This window comes from Syzygium oleosum, unplaced genomic scaffold, assembly GCF_021117445.2.
Source record: "Syzygium oleosum isolate NSW1041296 unplaced genomic scaffold, Sole_v2.1 Sole_v2.18, whole genome shotgun sequence".
Taxonomy (NCBI): Eukaryota; Viridiplantae; Streptophyta; class Magnoliopsida; order Myrtales; family Myrtaceae; genus Syzygium; species Syzygium oleosum.
In genome coordinates, this window is record NW_026607502.1 from 7,655,261 (window position 1) to 7,672,879 (window position 17,619).

Below are 17,619 nucleotides of genomic sequence, written 5' to 3' on the forward strand. Positions count from 1 at the left end.
AACCCTAATCTCTCCCAAAAAATCTCTCCTTAAAAAAAACTTCACCTCCAAGCTTTTGACTTCAATTTCTGAAGCTGAGAGCCTGCTTTGCTCTATCTTTTCTTTTCTAAACCTTGATTTCGTATTCTTTTCTGTTGCCTCGTTTAGTGTCTTCTTTCACTCGTTTTCGTTGCTTTTCTTAGCTTGTCATGGTGAATAAATTTGCTTATAGTTGAAAATTTTGTGAGAACTTTGTCACCAGTCCAACCAGTAAGATGCCCAGAATGTGGTTTTATGATTTCTCCAAGATTCAACAAAAGCTTTCCTCTCCTATTAGGTATAGATATAACTCTGGGAGCTTTTCTCTCTCAATCTAAATCTAGATTTGAGAGTTTCTTAGGTGTTCGATCTGTGGTGATTCAACATACTGTTGTTGATGTCTCCGTATGGCGATGTTGTTGAAGACGCTGAACCTAGGCGCACACTGCACTCCACAGTTTTTGGAGGGGAAGATCTTGACGTGTGCCCTAGATTTTGTTTTGTTTTGCAGCTCTTTTAAGATTATCTTTGTTTAAAAGTATTCTATATTCCTCTCATGTTTGATTATGAAAAATGAATAAAATTTTCATTCGAAAAAAAAAAAAAAACAGGAATGTGGACAAACATATGATTTAAGTATACTAGAAAACAAGAGCCGATAGCTCTGTGGATGCCGGTGCCAGCGATGGAGACCAAGCCATATCCAACTTGTTGAGAGAGAGGAAAAATATCTAGGGTTTGCGTCATCTGAGTTATTGGGAATTTTCACATAGGACAATTTCAAATGTGGGTGATTAAAAGAAGTGTCGAATACGACTGGAACTAGACCCAACTTGATTTGGAATCGACTTGAGATTGGATCATAGGATAACACGGAGCAAGCGAAACTGTTTGGAGGTGCACGAGCACACATTACAGGGTCCCAAAATCAAGTGGCAGACGTCCCGAACAAGTGACGAAATGAGACGAGCTTCTGTAGGTCAAAACTTGCGTTTTCTCGTCCATGGCCCAAAGCTTCTGTAAGTAATCTTAACGGCTCATATCGCCAAGGCATGAATGGGCCAATCAGATGGGAGTTCTTCCTTGTGTATTTCATGGAAATGTATGTGTAAAGAGATAAACTGCATTACTATAGAATCAAGGACGGTGTTGACTAGAAATATAGAAAAATGCGGCATGTAGTGTTAGATAAGTATGCGGACACTATGAATACGTATAGGTAGGTTAGATACATAATTGTGCGTACATGTAATGCACTCTTCCATGAACACACTGAAGTGCGAAGGATGAAGTTTTTCCATAGCTCACGTTAGTAACGCATAATGCTACCCCAAACGACTTGTACAGATTGCTTGCGTAATTGTCTCACACTAGAAATCAATAAAAAGAATTTGTACAGATTCATTCGACCGCAGTGGATAGATCTAATCACAACAAAAAGTATTCTTGCACAATCCTGGTACATAACTTTTTGAAACTGTGCATGTCAACGAGGAAAGCAGTTTGTTTTTATTACAAGACAAGAACTTGCCTGGACCCAGCCCGAGTCCATCATGACTCTTGATCATGAGAAAATATTCAATGGTTAGCAACTACCAGGTCATCGCCTACGTGGTGCGCGCGAGCTTAATTGGCTCTACTCAATGGGAGACATGTGGCGTCTGAGTTGGACTTGCTGAAAAATTTAAAAAAAGGCTTTCTTTTCTCTCTGTGGGACAGAGCTGAAAATTAAAATCCCGCCTAAAACAGCCTCTCTCTCTCTCTCTCTCTCTCTCCTCTTTTCAATTTCCAAGGCGTTCTTTACCTGCTCTCCTAGGGAAGAACAGCCAAAACACTCTCTCTCTTTTTCCACCACCTCCGCCTTTGCCTCCGCCTCTCCCAAGATCCCCGCCAGTCGCTCCGCGCTTAGATCTGCACCCAAGAGGGAGAGCCCCGCGTCGCTCCGAGCTCAGATCTGCGCCCAAGAGGGAGAGCCCCACGTCGCTCCGAGCTCAGATCTGCGCTTGGCACGTCGCCTCCCCTAAGAGCCCCTCCGTCGTGGCTGCTGGATCCCAAGCCCCTCCGCCTCTGCCTCTGGAGCCCCATCGGCGGCTACGATGTATGATTCATCAGCTGGCTCCTCTCTCTCTCTCTCTCTCTCTCTCTCTCTCTCACCAAATTCCTGGCGGTTGCTGACGCAATGATCGAGCACAAGGTCTCCGCTCACGTCGGTTTGGGGAACCCTAACGACGTCTACCTACGGATGCGTCATCTCTCTCAACCTCGGCTACTTCTGGGCCTCCGTTCGATTGCATCCCTCCGACGAGCTCGTCATCATAGGTTTTCATTTGATTCTTCTGCAATGGCGTCTATTAATGCTAAGAAGTTGTGTAGATTCCTATTTCACCGTGATTGCATCATGAATCTAGTTTCATTTTACTTTGTCGCGATCTCGGTTTTGTTTCGATTCTCTTGCTCGTGCTTTGTTTTTGGAAGTGTGGTTGGAAGTTGAGCTCTGTTGAGTTGATGATTAATGTGAGAACAACATTGTGTGTCCAGTTTATCTTCACTGAGGTTGCTCAACTCACCCACGACATTACTATGTATGGAGCGATACGTTCTTTTTGTATTGTGTCTGGATTATATTATAGAATAAGTTCATTTCGTACAATTTGGTCCTGCTCGCACACTCAGATTCTTTTTATTGCAGGGGATGGAAGGCTTTGGTGGAAGATTTTTGCCGCGGCACAGAGGATGTTGCTGGTATTAATTTACTGCACAAACATTCTTGTTCTTTTTCTTGAGTCCTCCATATGATGAGTTTTCTTTACTGTGTGCTTGAATTCTTTTTGTAGATCCTCACAAAGTCGGAGGCGGAACAACATCTTCCGTCAAGAACCAGAACATCAGGAAACGGGGACAAGTCAATGAGGCCGGTCCAATTGTTAACAGGAACCGGAGGCTGAATGTGAATCAGCACAAGAGCATTGTGAAGCCCACTATGAAGTTTGAGGTAAGTAGAAAAGCCAAATTTAATATGCCCGGTATCCTTCCAATTAAAAGTACTGACTTGTTCATTTGGTTTCAATCAGAGGATCAAGGGCTGGGATGAAGTTGTGGCGGACATGAAGTATCAAGCCACCAAGAGGAAGATGCAAGAACTTTATCAAAGAGCAGAAACGGGTTAGTTGATTGATTTCGTAGTATAGACAGCTGTTGTTTCATAAACCTAACGCATAGCAGGCCATATCTCTATGATTCCTTCTCGACAGACAAGAGGTGGCGGATGGTGCAAGAATTGGATCCGTGTGATCTCCCAAAGATGGCAACAAGTCATAAGGCTTCGCGCGCCAAAATTGCAAAAGGTAGTTGGTGGAGGGTGATTTCGTTGAGCTGGGTCTCATGCGTCTGAAGACCAAAAGCCCCGTGCCAACAATTTTGCCGCGAAGAAATCGATGTTTCTGGACTTGGGATCAAGCAAGAGTCGCGTTCATAGTCATCCTCTTACATGTAGACAATATAAGACAACTGAGTATTGATCATTAGAGTTGTAGTTTAGGAGGTGATGTTGATGAATTCTTTGTAAAACATTGTACATTGCAACTTGTCATCAATCAGTACCTCAATTTTTTGAGCCATGTGGATGCGAACATAGTTTCTTCCCCGTATTGCATTTACTTTAGACCATGTAATACTCAATTGCTTCTGTGACCATAAGAAATGGGTCACTAAAACAAACTAGATATGCTTAGAATTCAGCTCCTTAAATTCGATTACATAAAGGGAGACTACCACTTTATCTTATGAAGCTAACGGTTGTTAAAAAAAACCACTAAAATTCCATGGAGATGAAAAAAATGGAGATAGCAGATGAACATATGATAGATTCACATGAAATGTTGTTATCTGTAGCATGAGAGAAAAAGGACAACACATTTGGAACCAACAACAAGGAAAAAGGATATCGCGAACACCACCCGACCCTAGACATTCCAAAATGATATTGGCAAATTCTTTTCCCTACCGGTCCAATAGCCCGTTGATACTATGGCAAACACGTAATAACGCAATAATGAACACTCATGCATCCATTACACTTCCGCTGCTAACTCTCACATGTCATCTGGTATTTCCTCCTCCTCATCTTCATAATCACCTTCCTCGTCGGCAGTTGCATCTTGATATTGCTGATACTCAGACACGAGATCATACATGTTGCTCTCCGCCTTGGTGAATTCCATTTCGTCCATTCCTTCACCGGTATACCAGTTCAAGAAAGCCTTTCTCCTGAACATGGCAGTGAACTGCTCGCTCACCGTCCTAAACATTTCCTGGACGGAAGTTGAATTCCCAATGAATGTGGAAGCCATGGAAAGCCCCTTGGGAGGAATGTCGCACACGCTGGACTTCACATTATTCGGAATCCACTCCACAAAGTAGGAGGAGTTCTTGTTCTGCACATTTATCATTTGCTCATCGACCTCCTTGGTACTCATCTTGCCCCTGAACATGGCCGACGCAGTAAGGTAGCGACCGTGCCTTGGGTCAGCAGCGCACATCATGTTCTTGGAATCCCACATCTGTTGTGTGAGAAACTCAGATATATTTTGTTCCATTCTTCTCACCTCAGCAACAAGATGGACAGTTAAAAATAAGGACTTTTTCATTGCTTGCGACAAAGTAAATCCGATCAAAAGAACTATAGATTCAACCTCAGTGAAGATAAACTGATTGAGCTGAAAATTGTTCTGTTGCTTGCGAGACTGGATACACAATGTTGTTCTCCCATTAATCATCAACTCAACAGAGCTCAACTTCCAACCACACTTCCAAAAACAAAGCACGAGCAAGAGAATCGAAACAAAACCAAGATCGTGACAAAGTAAAGTGAAGCTAGATTCATGACTCAATCACAGTGAAATAGGAATCCACACAACTTCTCAGCGTTAATAGACGCCATTGCAAAAGAATCAAACCAAAACCTAGATCGCAAACACATTGGGACGAACCTTACCACATGATGACGAGCTCGTCGGAGGTATGCAATCAAACGGAGGCCCAGAAGTTGCAAAGGTTGAGAGAGATGGCGCGGCCGTAGGTAGACGTCGCTAGGGTTCCCCAAACCGACGCGAGTGGAGACCTTTTGCTTGATCGTCGCATCGGCAACCGTCGGGAATTTGGTGCGTGAGAAAGAGAGGGAGAGAGAGGAGCTAGCCGATGAATCGTACATCGTAGCCGCCAATGGGGCTCCGGAGGCGGAGGGGCTCGGGATCCAGCAACTGTGACGGAGGGGCTCTTGGGGGAGGCGACGTGCCAGGCACAGCTATGAGCTCGAAGCGACGCGGGGCTCTCCCACTTGGGCGCAGATCTGAGCTCGGAGGGACCGGCGGGGCTCTTGGGAGAGGCGGAGACAAAGGCGGAGGTGGTGGAGAAAGAGAGAGAGAGTGTTTTATTTGTTCTTCTCTAGGAGAGCAGGTAAAGAAGGCCTTGGAAATTGAAAAGAGGAGAGAGAGAGAGGGGGGGTGTTTTAGGCGGGATTTTAATTTTCAGCTCTATCCCACAAAGAGAAAAGAATGCCTTTTTAAATTTTTCAGGAAGTCCAACTCAGACGCCACGTGTCTCTCGCTGAGTGGAGCCAACTAAGCTCACACGCGCCACGTAGGCGGATGACCTGGTGGTTGCTAACCACTGAATATTTTCTCTTCCTTGATCATGGACTAGGGTCACTTATTCGGGTTATAGAGATTCCAGTCCTCAAAAGTGGAAACTATTTCAATGTGTTGAATGAATAGTACACAAATCAAGATTAGTGATGGATGGTCAGATGGCAAATGGGACAAAGGAAGAGAAAGAAAAATGATGTAGGGACAATTTGCCATCTTCTGCAAGTTCTTTTCACTCTCCAATCTCTTCAGCAACAAACTAGTCTTCCTTAATTGCAAAGCTAATCAATTACAAATGTACAAATTCTATTTACTCATCAAACTAGTTGCAAAGAGTTTAAATTACACAAGTTACTTAACAATGGAGTGTAGCATCGACCCCAAAATTAGAGAATATAACCAGGAATACGATATAGATTCATTCCATTGAACGGTGATGGTTTCATGCAAAGAACCAATCATACAATGGAAATGTGTCGAGATGAGTGGTCTCACAATTTCTTTAAAGTAATGGTCACGTAGCACGTGTTAAAACATAAAACCTTCACTTGAGTTACACTGGTACAGCCACTGCTTTCACGGGTTGAGCCCGTTGCACGGTTATCCCGAACTTGTCTTCCATGTTCATCTTCTCTGGTGTGACACCATCTTCGAGCCTCCAGTTGAATGCGTTAATGAGTGAACCCAGCATCAGATGTAACATTCTCATGGCCAGTGGCAATCCCGGACAAATCCGCCTGCCGCCACCAAACGGTATGAGCTCGAAGTTTTGTCCCCTCAGATCTATGTCAGATCCTAGAAATCTCTCTGGCATGAACTCATTTGGACTGGCCCAAATGGCAGGGTCTCTTCCTATAGCCCATGCATTAATAAGCACTTGTGCACCTTTTGGAATAGTGAAACCATCTATTTGTGCATCGGCTTCGGCTTTGCGAGGCAGAAGGAGTGGAACTGGCGGGTGCATTCGCAAAGTTTCTTTTACGGTAGCTTGTAAATAGGGTAAGCGAGATATATCGGCTTCTTTTATCTGCTTGCCTTTTCCAATGAGGAGATGGAGCTCGGTTTGGGCTCTTGATAGCTTCTCCGGGTTGCGAAGTAGTTCCCCCATCGCCCACTCCAGAGTACTCGAAGCGGTTTCGCTACCAGCAACAAAAAAGTCCTGTTGTCATCATAGCAGGAGACATAAGAGCATGACAAGTACTTATGAAGGGTTGATTGAGATTGATTTTGTGGGGAAAAAGAGGCCAACCTAAGTTCAGTATAAGCTCCAACTGAAGTGAAATCGAATTTGTAATTGTCCTTAACAGCTAAAACAAAATTGAAGCAACCTGTTTGCTTCAGTATGGTTTTTAGATTTCTTTTTTATTGCTATCTAATAACACAATAAACTATACGAAACTATACGATATACACTAAATAAAATAGATCGTTTGACTAATCAGAAAATAACGTAGAGAAGCATCCATGAATATCAGGACAGCTTACCAGAAACAGATGCTTGACCAGAGAGATGTCCAGGTCTTCCACAACATCAAGAAGAGCATCCAAAACATCGTTGCTTGTGGTGGCACCAGGCTGCGTTCTCAGCTGCAACCTTTGCTTGATCAGCCCATCGAAGATATCTAACATCTTACTGAAATGCAACTCGGTGCGCTGCTTCGAACCCTGGGGGTCAATCTTCTTGAGGACAGGAAAGTAATCTGCAATGTTTGGCTTTCCAACCTCGGCCATGATTTGCCACATGACCTCCTTCAACTCCTTGGCAGAAGTTGAAGGGTCCGTCATGTCCAAAGAGAAAACCGTGTTAGACAGAGAGTTAACAGTAGTCCTAAAGCTGCCTCACCAATATCAACAACGTCACCGTTGTGTGCACATTTTCCAACATAAGCGACGAGCTCTTGCACTTTCTTGCTGCGAAGATGCCGGTTGGAATCAAGTTTCTTACTGGATAAAAGGTGTGAGTTGTATATTTTCCTCAGGTTTCGGAAGAGAGGCGAAACGGGCATCCAAGGCAAGCCGAGCTGGTGGTGGTCATGGGCCGTGATGGTGTCGGGAATCGTGCGATTAGCGAAGACAGCATCATGGCTTTGGAGGATCTCTCTGGCGAGCGTCGGGGAAGAGATCACTGCTGGAAATATGGGATAAATTGATGGGTGAATGAATGAGAAATTGATGCTCAAAGAACACCCTTGAGTTGGAAGTGGGAAGTGAAAAATACTATTCCCACATCGGAAAAGAAAGAAGGCTATGGAGTGCTTTATATACAGTTACACTTATTTGAAGTGGTAACTATCATAGCACAAACTCTCTGCCTCGCGCGCAGGCGCAGGGTGGGTGAAAATCCGACGCCCGACAAGTTGAAACTTGGGCGCGCGTACACGATTGCAGGACTGAAAAGTGGGCCTCACGACGAGCCCAATTTTGCCTTCTGATTTAATTTTTTTTTCAACTCAAACTGTTACGAATTTCGTAACGTGCGGATTTTATAACGGCAGAATTAATCGTCCGTTATTCGTATTGATTTTATAACGGCAGATTTAATCGTCCGTTATTCGTATTGATTTTATAACGGCAGATTTAATTGTCCGTTATTCGTATTGATTTTGTAACGACAGATTTAATCGGCCGTTATTATTCCCGAAATGCTCTCCCCTGCGTTCTATTTTATCGAAATCATTCTTCCTCTGTTTTATATTCTCTGCATTTGCACGGTTTTCGATAGTGTTCAGTTCCGCAATTTGTTCAAGTTCGCCGGAAGCTTTGAAGTCCTGATTACTTCTTAGCAGTCAACCGTTGTATCCTGGGAGACAGACGTTCACGAAACCTCGGACGCGTCCTGAAGGGAACGAATCTGTTTTAAGGAAACTGTGTCAAACACAGGCCTCGGTATTCATTTGTATCGATTCCAACTTTGTTATTGCAATTTCGTTTATTTGCGATTCTGTATTGTTTGTGATTTTTATACTAATGCCAATTTGAATTTCGCAACAATCACAACCGTCGTTACAAAGCCGAGCTGAAGTTTGATTATGGGGCCGTAAGTGCGAGCGAGCTTGGCAAGAGACTTGTGGGGAAGGTTTCCGAGTTCGAGAAGGTTGCCGATGACCGGAAGAGGGCGGGGGCCGGGCGGGAGGTTGGAGGGATACCTCTTGCCTCTCTTTGCAATCAAAGAGAGACCCTGGAACAAGCCCCAGAGGAGGAAAGGCAAAAGATCAAGGCCAAGAAATCCATCTCTCTCTGCTTATGACTTACGAGGCTCGCCTCCTTCTGAATGTACAAAGGTGCATGTTCCTCTATTTCTTCTATTATATGGAGGCCATTGAGGTGGTCCTCCTGCATTTCTTTCATTTTTCTTTTCTAGAGCAATATTTTCTCTTTTCCTCGAGGCCCTCACCTTCTTTTTTCTCTTCACGTCACCATCGGGTCCATTTCTGGAGAATCGTGGACAAATTGTCATCCTTTTTATTCTCGCTGCGATCGATCTACGGTGGAAGCTTAATTTCTCATGGATAAATTATTACTTGTCTAGACGGATTGACATCAAAGTTGATTCCTCCTGCATTATTTTGGAGGCTTTGGGTCTTGGGTCCAACCATTTGACGTAACCATTGTACTCGTATTTGTTTTCATCGTTTAACACAGGATTGGAAAATCGAGCAAGGTACTTGCTATGATATCACTTTGTTGAAATACAATGTATTTGCCAAAAATATAAATATCAAGCACCCACAAATATCAAATTAGCGTAACGGAACAAAACAATCTCCTCTCTTGTGCAATCCTAATATAAAACAACACAATAGAGCAATATATCTGCCAAAATATAAATATCAAACATCCACAAATACAAGGTAGTTTTTACGTGGAAAATCTCCACGCGACCGGAGTCCATCCGAAATCTTCACAATCAACAAAAATAAGGTGAACAAAGTTCTTATCTAGTTAATACTAGAGGTATATAGTAGCAACGATATCAAGAACACTATTCTTGGCAAAACACATGAAATCTCACTATAACACAGGTTCGGTTCTACCCACGAAAAACCTGATGAAGGGAGATCCAAATGAAAATCAAACCAATTAGATTCTAGAACAATGTATCACAAGTACGCTGCAGACCGCGGATCGACCTCTAATTGTCAGCTTGATGAAAACCAGACAGCACCGTCTTTCCAGATTTTTTGCCTCTCTTTCCCTCTTGCTAATCATTCTTTGCCGCTACCACATAAATAAAGAGAAACCCTATTTATTTAGGCCAAATATAACCTCCCATTACTTTCTCCACATGAATCATCATATGCACTCAAACCTTCGGACTTGCATTTTACTGGGCTTCCTCCACATTAGAGTGAACCCAGCCCAAGGTTGTTCTCACGGACAGATCACAGCAAGTATTCAAACCTTCAAATACTAACTCTTTCTTATAACACATGCTCATTTAATTCTCATATGATATCTATACATTTTCAGGATTTTGAAAGCTTGGCCTAAAAGAAGTGGGGGAATAGATATGATGCTGATAGTCTCGGTGGTTGATGGCATTTGTTTCTTTCTCCGTTTTTACAGAGTGAAAGGGGGACCGATGCAATGGATTGCTCCCCACTTGCACATGACATTGATTGGTTGTTATGAACATGCACTATTGAAGCCAAGCACCGCGGACAAAAAGGAACAGAGTAGACTCTTCTCATATGTTTTTTTTCCTGGCAAGTAGGAGCTAATTTGTTTTATTCGTCAGCCGCCCACTACCATTGCTGCCGCCTGCAAAGATTCATTGGCCTCTTTTGGGTACATCAAAAGATTATCAACTAATAGCTACCTAAGCACAACTAATAAACTAATATACAGATATGTAACTAAATCACAAAAAATGTGGATCATGTTCTTCAGCAGAAAGTCCTGACGAGTCTCTTCTTTCTGTTCCTTTTCTCATTCATTGTCCAAAAAAATCCTCATATTAAGCAAAGGAAACTCGAATGACGTGTGCTCGGCGTGATGAGTATTCATTCTACTGGTGTTGGGTGCAGATGAATGAAGAAAACAAGTTCCGGATCCTCCTTAGTAAGATCTGCATTTCTACTGAACCCGATTTGGGATGGGGTCCCTTATCGGCTGTACATCTGTTCTTCAGCCTTCGAGCCTTCAATCAAGCATAACCATTCCTCTCTCTTGAGGAGAGATCGGACTCAGGCCTTGGTTGTAAATACCTAACTGCTCTGCCATCAAATCTCTTGCTCAAGGGTCCAGCCCAGCCAACACTAACTAATCCGCTCAGAAGTAAAACTGTTCTGTCAGGTCACCCTCACTATATGAGATTTGTTTCTTTCTCCGTTTTAACGGAATCAAAGAGGGACCAATGCAATGGATTGCTCCTCACTGCGCAGGACATTGACTGGTTGTTATGAACATGATGTTGAGGAAAACTCCTAATAAATTTTGAAGCTGACAAAACTCTCGTTGTTTATCTTGTGAATCTGACATGCATTCCATTCCAGGTTAATATATTCTAGAAGTTGAGAAGGAAATATCAGACTTTATAAGTTTTCAGAACTAAAAGTTCAGACTCAGATATAAGATATTCAGACTTTACCATAAAAGTCATTCAGACTCTAATTATGAAATATTCAGATTTTACTAAAGACCTACGCTGACTCAGGTTCTGAATTAGAAATTCTTCGGACGCAGTAATTATGCAGACGCAGATGCTGAAATTTCTCAGACGCTGAAGTTTTTTAGACACAGAAGCAAAACTCATTCAGAAAGAATCACAACAGCTAGTGATTTGGCATGGATTTCACAAAAGGAAGGTTTTGATTGACTCAATCTCAGTCTAATTGATTGACAATCAAACATTATGATAAGTATGCATTACAACGGATAAAGCTCTACTTATGAAAACCAAGATTCTGATTGTATGGGCGATCAGAATTAGCGGGATTCAGATTTTGTCAACCAACGGCTACTCAATTCATTTTATACAAATCTGTCCAAGATGAAGATTGGAAGATGATTCTTTGAAGACTGTCCAACGGCTAGTTTGGTAGTGGAGGAGTATAAAAGGAGACCTACGAGAAGCAAAAGGGAGTACGAAATCAAGAATCAATAAGTCCAAAGTCTGAGCATACTCCGATCCTGTTTCTTGTCTTTCTTGAGCTAAACATTAAGATCTTGAGGGACACTTTGTAAGAGTGATTGTGTGAGATAGAGAGTCCTATCATACACAAGAGTGCTGTCACTCAGAATCTGTAATTCCTCTTGATTACATAGTGAAATCTAGCGAGTAGGCTGTCAGCGTGGGAGAGTGGACGTAGGCTTGCTATAAGCCGAACCACTATAAACTTGTGTGCAGTTTTTCTATCCCTTATCTCTTACTTTATATACTGCACATCAAGAGCACTGTCTATATAAACTATTTTGAATTTGAATTTTATTTAGACTCAACTGTGGTCAATTATTTCCACTTAAATAGATAAAAATTGTTTAAGATCACCTATTCACCCCCCTCTAGGTGATCCTTGCTAGCTACATCACATGCACTATTGAAGCCAAGCACCACGGACAAAAAGGAACAAAGTAGACTCTTCTCATATGTTTTTTTATTCGTCAGCCGCCACCATTGCTGCCGCCTGCAAAGATTCATTGACCTATTTTGGGTACATTAAAAGATTGTCAACAAATAGCTACCTAAGCACAACTAATAAACCAATATTCAGATATGTAATGAAATCACAAAAAATGTGGCTCATATTCTTCAGCAGAAAGTCCTGATAAGTCTCTTCTTTCTGTTCCTTTCTCATTCACTGTCAAAAAATATCCTCATATTAAGCAAAGCAAACTCGAATGACGCCTGCTCGGCGTGATGAGTATTCATTCATTCTACTGCCGTTGGGTGCAGATGAATAAAGAAAACAAATTCCGGATTTTCCTTATCTGCAATTCTACTGAACCCGATTTGGGACGGGGATCACTTTTCGGCTATACATCTGTCCTTCAGCCATCAAGCCTTCAATCAAGCATAACCAATCCTCTCTCTTGAGGAAAGATCGGACTAAGGCCTTGGTTGGAAACACCTAACTGCTCAGCCATCAAATCTCTTGCTCAAGGGTCCAAACCAGCCTACGCTAACTAAGGGTCTGCATAGCAACGTTTCTGTTCCCAGAAACAATTTTTGATCAGAAATAACTTTTTCTATTTCTATTTCTTGGAATAGTTTCTGAGCAAAAAATAGCGTTTAATAACTGCACAAAATTTCTATTCCTGGAATAGAAAAAAAATAGAAATGCATTTAAGGCGCGAATGATCCATTTCTATTCCATTGACAAGTTTCTCCCTTCTGGGCTACCGGCGGAGGACGGCGGGTGGCGATGGGGGGCGGAGGACGATGGTCGGCAATGGCAGAGGATGGTGGCCGACGGTGGGAGGCAGTGGAGCACGGCGGTCAGTGGCAGAGCACGGTGGCGTCGGGCGGCAGTGACGGCAGCGGGGGGCGGCGGCGGGAGGTGGCTGGTGGCGGAGGGTGGCCAACGTCGGTCGATGGAGCACGGCGGCCGGTGGCGAAGGATGGCGGCCAATGGTGGGTGACCGCCAGCGTCGGGTGGCCAGGGGCGGGAGGTGGCCGGCGGCCGAGGGCAACCAGCGCCGGGTGGTGGCTGGCGTTGAATGGTGGAGCACAATGGCTGGTGGCGGTGGATGGCGACAGGTGGTGGGCGGCTGGCGGCGGAGGGTGGCCAATGTTGGTCGATGGAGCACGGAGGCCGGTGGCGAAGGATGGCGGCCGATGGTGGGTGACCGTCGGCGTCGAGTGGCCAGGGGCGGGAGGTGGCCGGCGGCCGAGGGCAGCCAGCGCTGGGTGGTGGCCGGCGTCGGGTGGTGGAGCACAATGGCTGGCGGTGGAGGATGGCGATCGGTGGTGGGTGGTCGCCGATGGCGGAGGACGGCGACCGGTGGTGGGTGATCGCCAGCGTCGTGTGGTTGGCGGGGGGAGGCGGCCAGCGCTGGGTGGCGGCCGGCATCGGGCGATGGAGCACGACGGCTAGTGGTGGAGGACGGCAGCTGGTGGCGGGTGGCGACAAGCATCGAGCGGCGAAGGACAGTGGTTGACGACAAGAGGCGGCCGGCGGGCGGCGGCACAAGGCGGGCGGTAGGTGGCGGCAAAGGATAGTGAGAGGCGGTGGTGAGCGAGTTGCGGTCGATGGATTGTTTCTTATTTTTTGAGGATTCCAGAAAAAATCATTTCTTGTTTTTGTTCCAGAAACAAAGAAGTAGATTTTTTTTGCTTGTTTCTGTTCTAAATCTATTCCATGATCACTTTTTTGTTCCAAAAACAAAAAAAGTAGATTTTTTTTACTAAACGAATTTCTGTTCTTTTTCTGTTCCGGGAAATAATAGAACAGAAAAACAAAGAAACAGAAACGTTACTAAACAGACCCTAATCCGCTCGGGAGTAAAACTGTCTGTCAGGTCACCCTCACTATATGAACTAATCTGTTGCTTAATGCTTGGTGAGTTCATCGATCATATGCGGATGACTGCATCCAAAAGTACGTCATTGCAGTTCCAGAAACCACCATCACTAAATTAGAGGAAATCCTACTGTAGAAATATAATCTCAATATAATAAGACCTGACTCAGCTAGAGGATCATTTGAATTTCAAACATACAATTTTGATAGGAACAAACACGTGGGAGCGGGTTATGCTAGTGGTAATATCAGTCTGGCCGCTGGCTGGAAGGTTGTTGAGCTTGATAGGCATAGGCTTGTTTGATTCGGTCCAAAGGTGCCAAAGTTTGGATCGTTGTTCAGATGATTACTATTGACACCTAAATTTTGACACACCATTTAGTAATTCATTGCATAGAAAAATTAGAGATCGACATCGGCCCCTAGATAAAAGAAAAATTAGTTAAATTGCATATAGATATTATGATCATTTGCATTAGTAGTTAGGCTCATATAATTGCATTTGCATTGGACCGGTGATGGACGGACTTAAATGGTTCCGAGCTTAATTTATGCTAACTGGACTAAGCCCATAGTGTGAGAAAATTCAGCCCAACCCATGAGTATTATAAAAGCTGAAATTTTCTCATTGGATAATTGAGCAATTAATCTTGATTATTATTTAAATCTTAAAAGATAATTGTTCGATTTGATTTGATATTATCAGGATTCTAAGAGATAATAAAAATTTCATATCAATAAAGTGTATCTCTTAGAATTTAAAATTGGGAATTTTAATCTTAACCTAGTACTATATAAAGGGACGTCCATTCATGTTTGGAGGAGGCCACAGAGAGTAGAACACACGGCCATAGCGTCACACATTGAATATACGGCCACAATTCCGAGATAGCACCTTACAGAGAGAAAAAAAATCGTGATCAGTGGGTGGCTTCTTGACAATAGAGAAGACACAGTCACAATTGAGAAGAGAGAGAGAGAGGGGAAGAATCTAGTCTCTTACTGCAGGTCAACGAAGGCCACAAGCGAAGACTCCCTTTCTCGGACTTCGTTGCCGAAAGTCACAACCCCCATCACAACATTCCGGCAACTCCAGCCACTTTGGTGTGTCATAGCCGCAAAGCTGCTGTCCAGATCCGCCACGAGCCCGACGTTCACCGTTAAGTTCCAGCAACTTCCGCGAGCGGTCCCAGCAAACTTACCAGTCCCGACGAAATCCTGCTGGTCACTGTTGCGTTACTCCGTTTCTTCACCAAATTTAGACTCTGCTTTGTAGGTTTTACGGAACCGCCACACCACCGCGCCACTGCGAGCTTTGGCTGAGACACCACTGAGTCGATCCATCGCTAGTAGCTGCAAGTCCCACAACCACCGTCGTTTGCGAGTCTCTACGAGCCAGGCCATCGAATCGAGCCGAGCACCGCACACCGCCAGCCATCTTCCGAGCCTCATCTGCATGCCGTGATCCGGTCCGATTCCAATAAGATTACGTGCATCCAAATTAGGTAACGATCTTATCTGATTTGATATAAATTATTTAATTGCTTAATCCGGATAGATTTTGTTATCTAATTGATTTGATTGAGATATTAGGCATTATCCAATTAGGGCTATTGATGGAGTCGATATAATTACTAATTTGATCCGTAAAGATATCGGATCATTTTTTTAATTAATTCAACTTAATCTAATTTAATCCGCGAGACGTTGGGTTAATTTTTAGATTATCGTAATCTTTGATTTGAGATTTTCGTGGATTATGCATGCGGATTTGGTGAGTATTATCTTGCGATGAGTGCTTATCCTTTGCTTGATTGTTTCCATAAAAGAAAATACCAAAAATATCTTAGAATAGATTATATTCTTCTCTTAGACTTAATCACTTGTTTAAATTAAGACATTTATTTGTTACGAATTTTAATAAAAATACCAAAAATATCATATGCATGTCATATAGTCTGCATGTTAGGAAATCACATGTCATGTAGATTAGACTTCATTTCAAGATAAAATAAAATTCCAAAAATATTTGATTGTTTTGGTATGATCAATTTATTTACTTTCTTGCAATTTGTTTGCTTTGTTATTTGAGTGTTAATTGCATTGACTGCGCACCCGCATGATCACCTCTTGCATGTTAGTGGATAAGTTAAAATCAATTCAAGTTTCCTGCAAAATATTTTTCTGAAAATAAAAGAGAAAATGTACCGAAAAAGAACCACCGCCCTCAGCGGCTGCGCTGGCTTCGGGCTCCCCTCCCCCCACGAAGGGTAGGAGTTCGAATCCCAGCGCTGGCGTTAGGGATTCTTAAGCGTGACGTCGTGGTGGTGGGTCCTGCGCTAGCGTCACCCCGGGTTTACCTCCTCGGCTGTCGGCTGTCGGCCATGCGGGGGGTTCCCGGGATACCAAAAAAAAAAAATGTACCGAAAAGGCGTTAGAGTAATCTAGTATAACCAAGTCCCCGAATACTTTACTTGGATTTCTAATCTACCCACCAAAAATAGATTAGTGGCGATTCCTAAATGAAAATGATTTACATGTTAAGAACTTGAACCAAGTCGCGAATTGGTTTGGGCCTGGAAGAGCCCGAGCTAAGTTTAAACTTAGTTTAAACTTAGTAATCCATTAGCTGAACCCCTAGGTGGTGCCACCCGAGGGTAGATCGCGACAATTACTCTGAATAGTTGGTCCACATTTTAATAGATTGAGTAGTAGGATAAACTGTGTCTACTTCCTTTCTCTCGTGCACTCAGAGCTGTGAATCCCGTGAACATCTGTTATTTGATTGTGAACTCTCTAATACGGTCTGAGCTTCGTTGCCATGACATTTTGTAATTAAAGGTTCTTCTTGTGATTCTTTTGAATTCCCCAGGGCAAGAAAAAAGCTAAAGGGTTGTGGTTTTGCAAAAGCCTTGCACGAAGTGTGATTTTGTAGTTAACCGGTGGTGATAATGAACTTGTAGTAGGTATTGCACCTCGTTCCTATGAACTTTTGAGGCACAAAACAGTAACTTGTCGCAAATATATCAAAGAAAAGAGTGAATTCGGCACAAATTACCATGCTTGCAGCAATTTTAGCAGCTTGCTACTAAACCATGAATTAACACATGAACAACCGCATGACATTCTATGTAAATATGCAATTCATGGAATTATCTAGGTCTCGAGGAAAGGAAGAAATGCTGGCAACTGTATAGAATATGGAATCAATACCTCACCTCATATCTGAACCGCTTTGGTCTGGTGAGACGACCTACCCTTGCAGTAGGTCAGACGGTCGCTGATCAGTATCCCGTCCATATCAAGACCTGGATTTAGACAATTCGAAAATGTACCTCAAATGCATAGGAAATCACCAGTGATCGAGAATGGTTGGAGAACCCCTGCTGCAGATCAAGACGACACCTCTGAATTTGGACAGTTACTTTAAAAGGCAAAGTAGATTTTCTCCATTCGATTTTCATGAACTCATGTTCTTCAGTCAGTCTTCTATTATC

The 17,619-nt window shown here is 43.3% G+C and overlaps 1 protein-coding gene and 1 pseudogene across 1 annotated transcript; both read right to left on the bottom strand.

Moving 5' to 3' along the window:
• Positions 1 to 3,824: 3,824 nt before the first annotated feature.
• LOC130140414 (tubulin beta-1 chain-like) lies at positions 3,825 to 4,975 on the bottom strand. The gene has a single exon (XM_056319739.1). It carries the CDS (start codon positions 4,791 to 4,793, stop codon positions 4,110 to 4,112), a length of 684 nt encoding a protein of 227 aa, XP_056175714.1. The 5' UTR covers positions 4,794 to 4,975; the 3' UTR covers positions 3,825 to 4,109.
• Positions 4,976 to 6,054: 1,079 nt separating this feature from the next.
• LOC115687120 (geraniol 8-hydroxylase-like) lies at positions 6,055 to 9,014 on the bottom strand (annotated as a pseudogene).
• Between the last annotated feature and the right edge of the window lie 8,605 nt (positions 9,015 to 17,619).

Coding starts and splice junctions, on each gene's coding strand:
- LOC130140414 (XM_056319739.1), bottom strand. CDS start 4,793: ATGATTAATGGGAGAACAACATTGTGTATCCAGTCTCGCAAGCAACAG.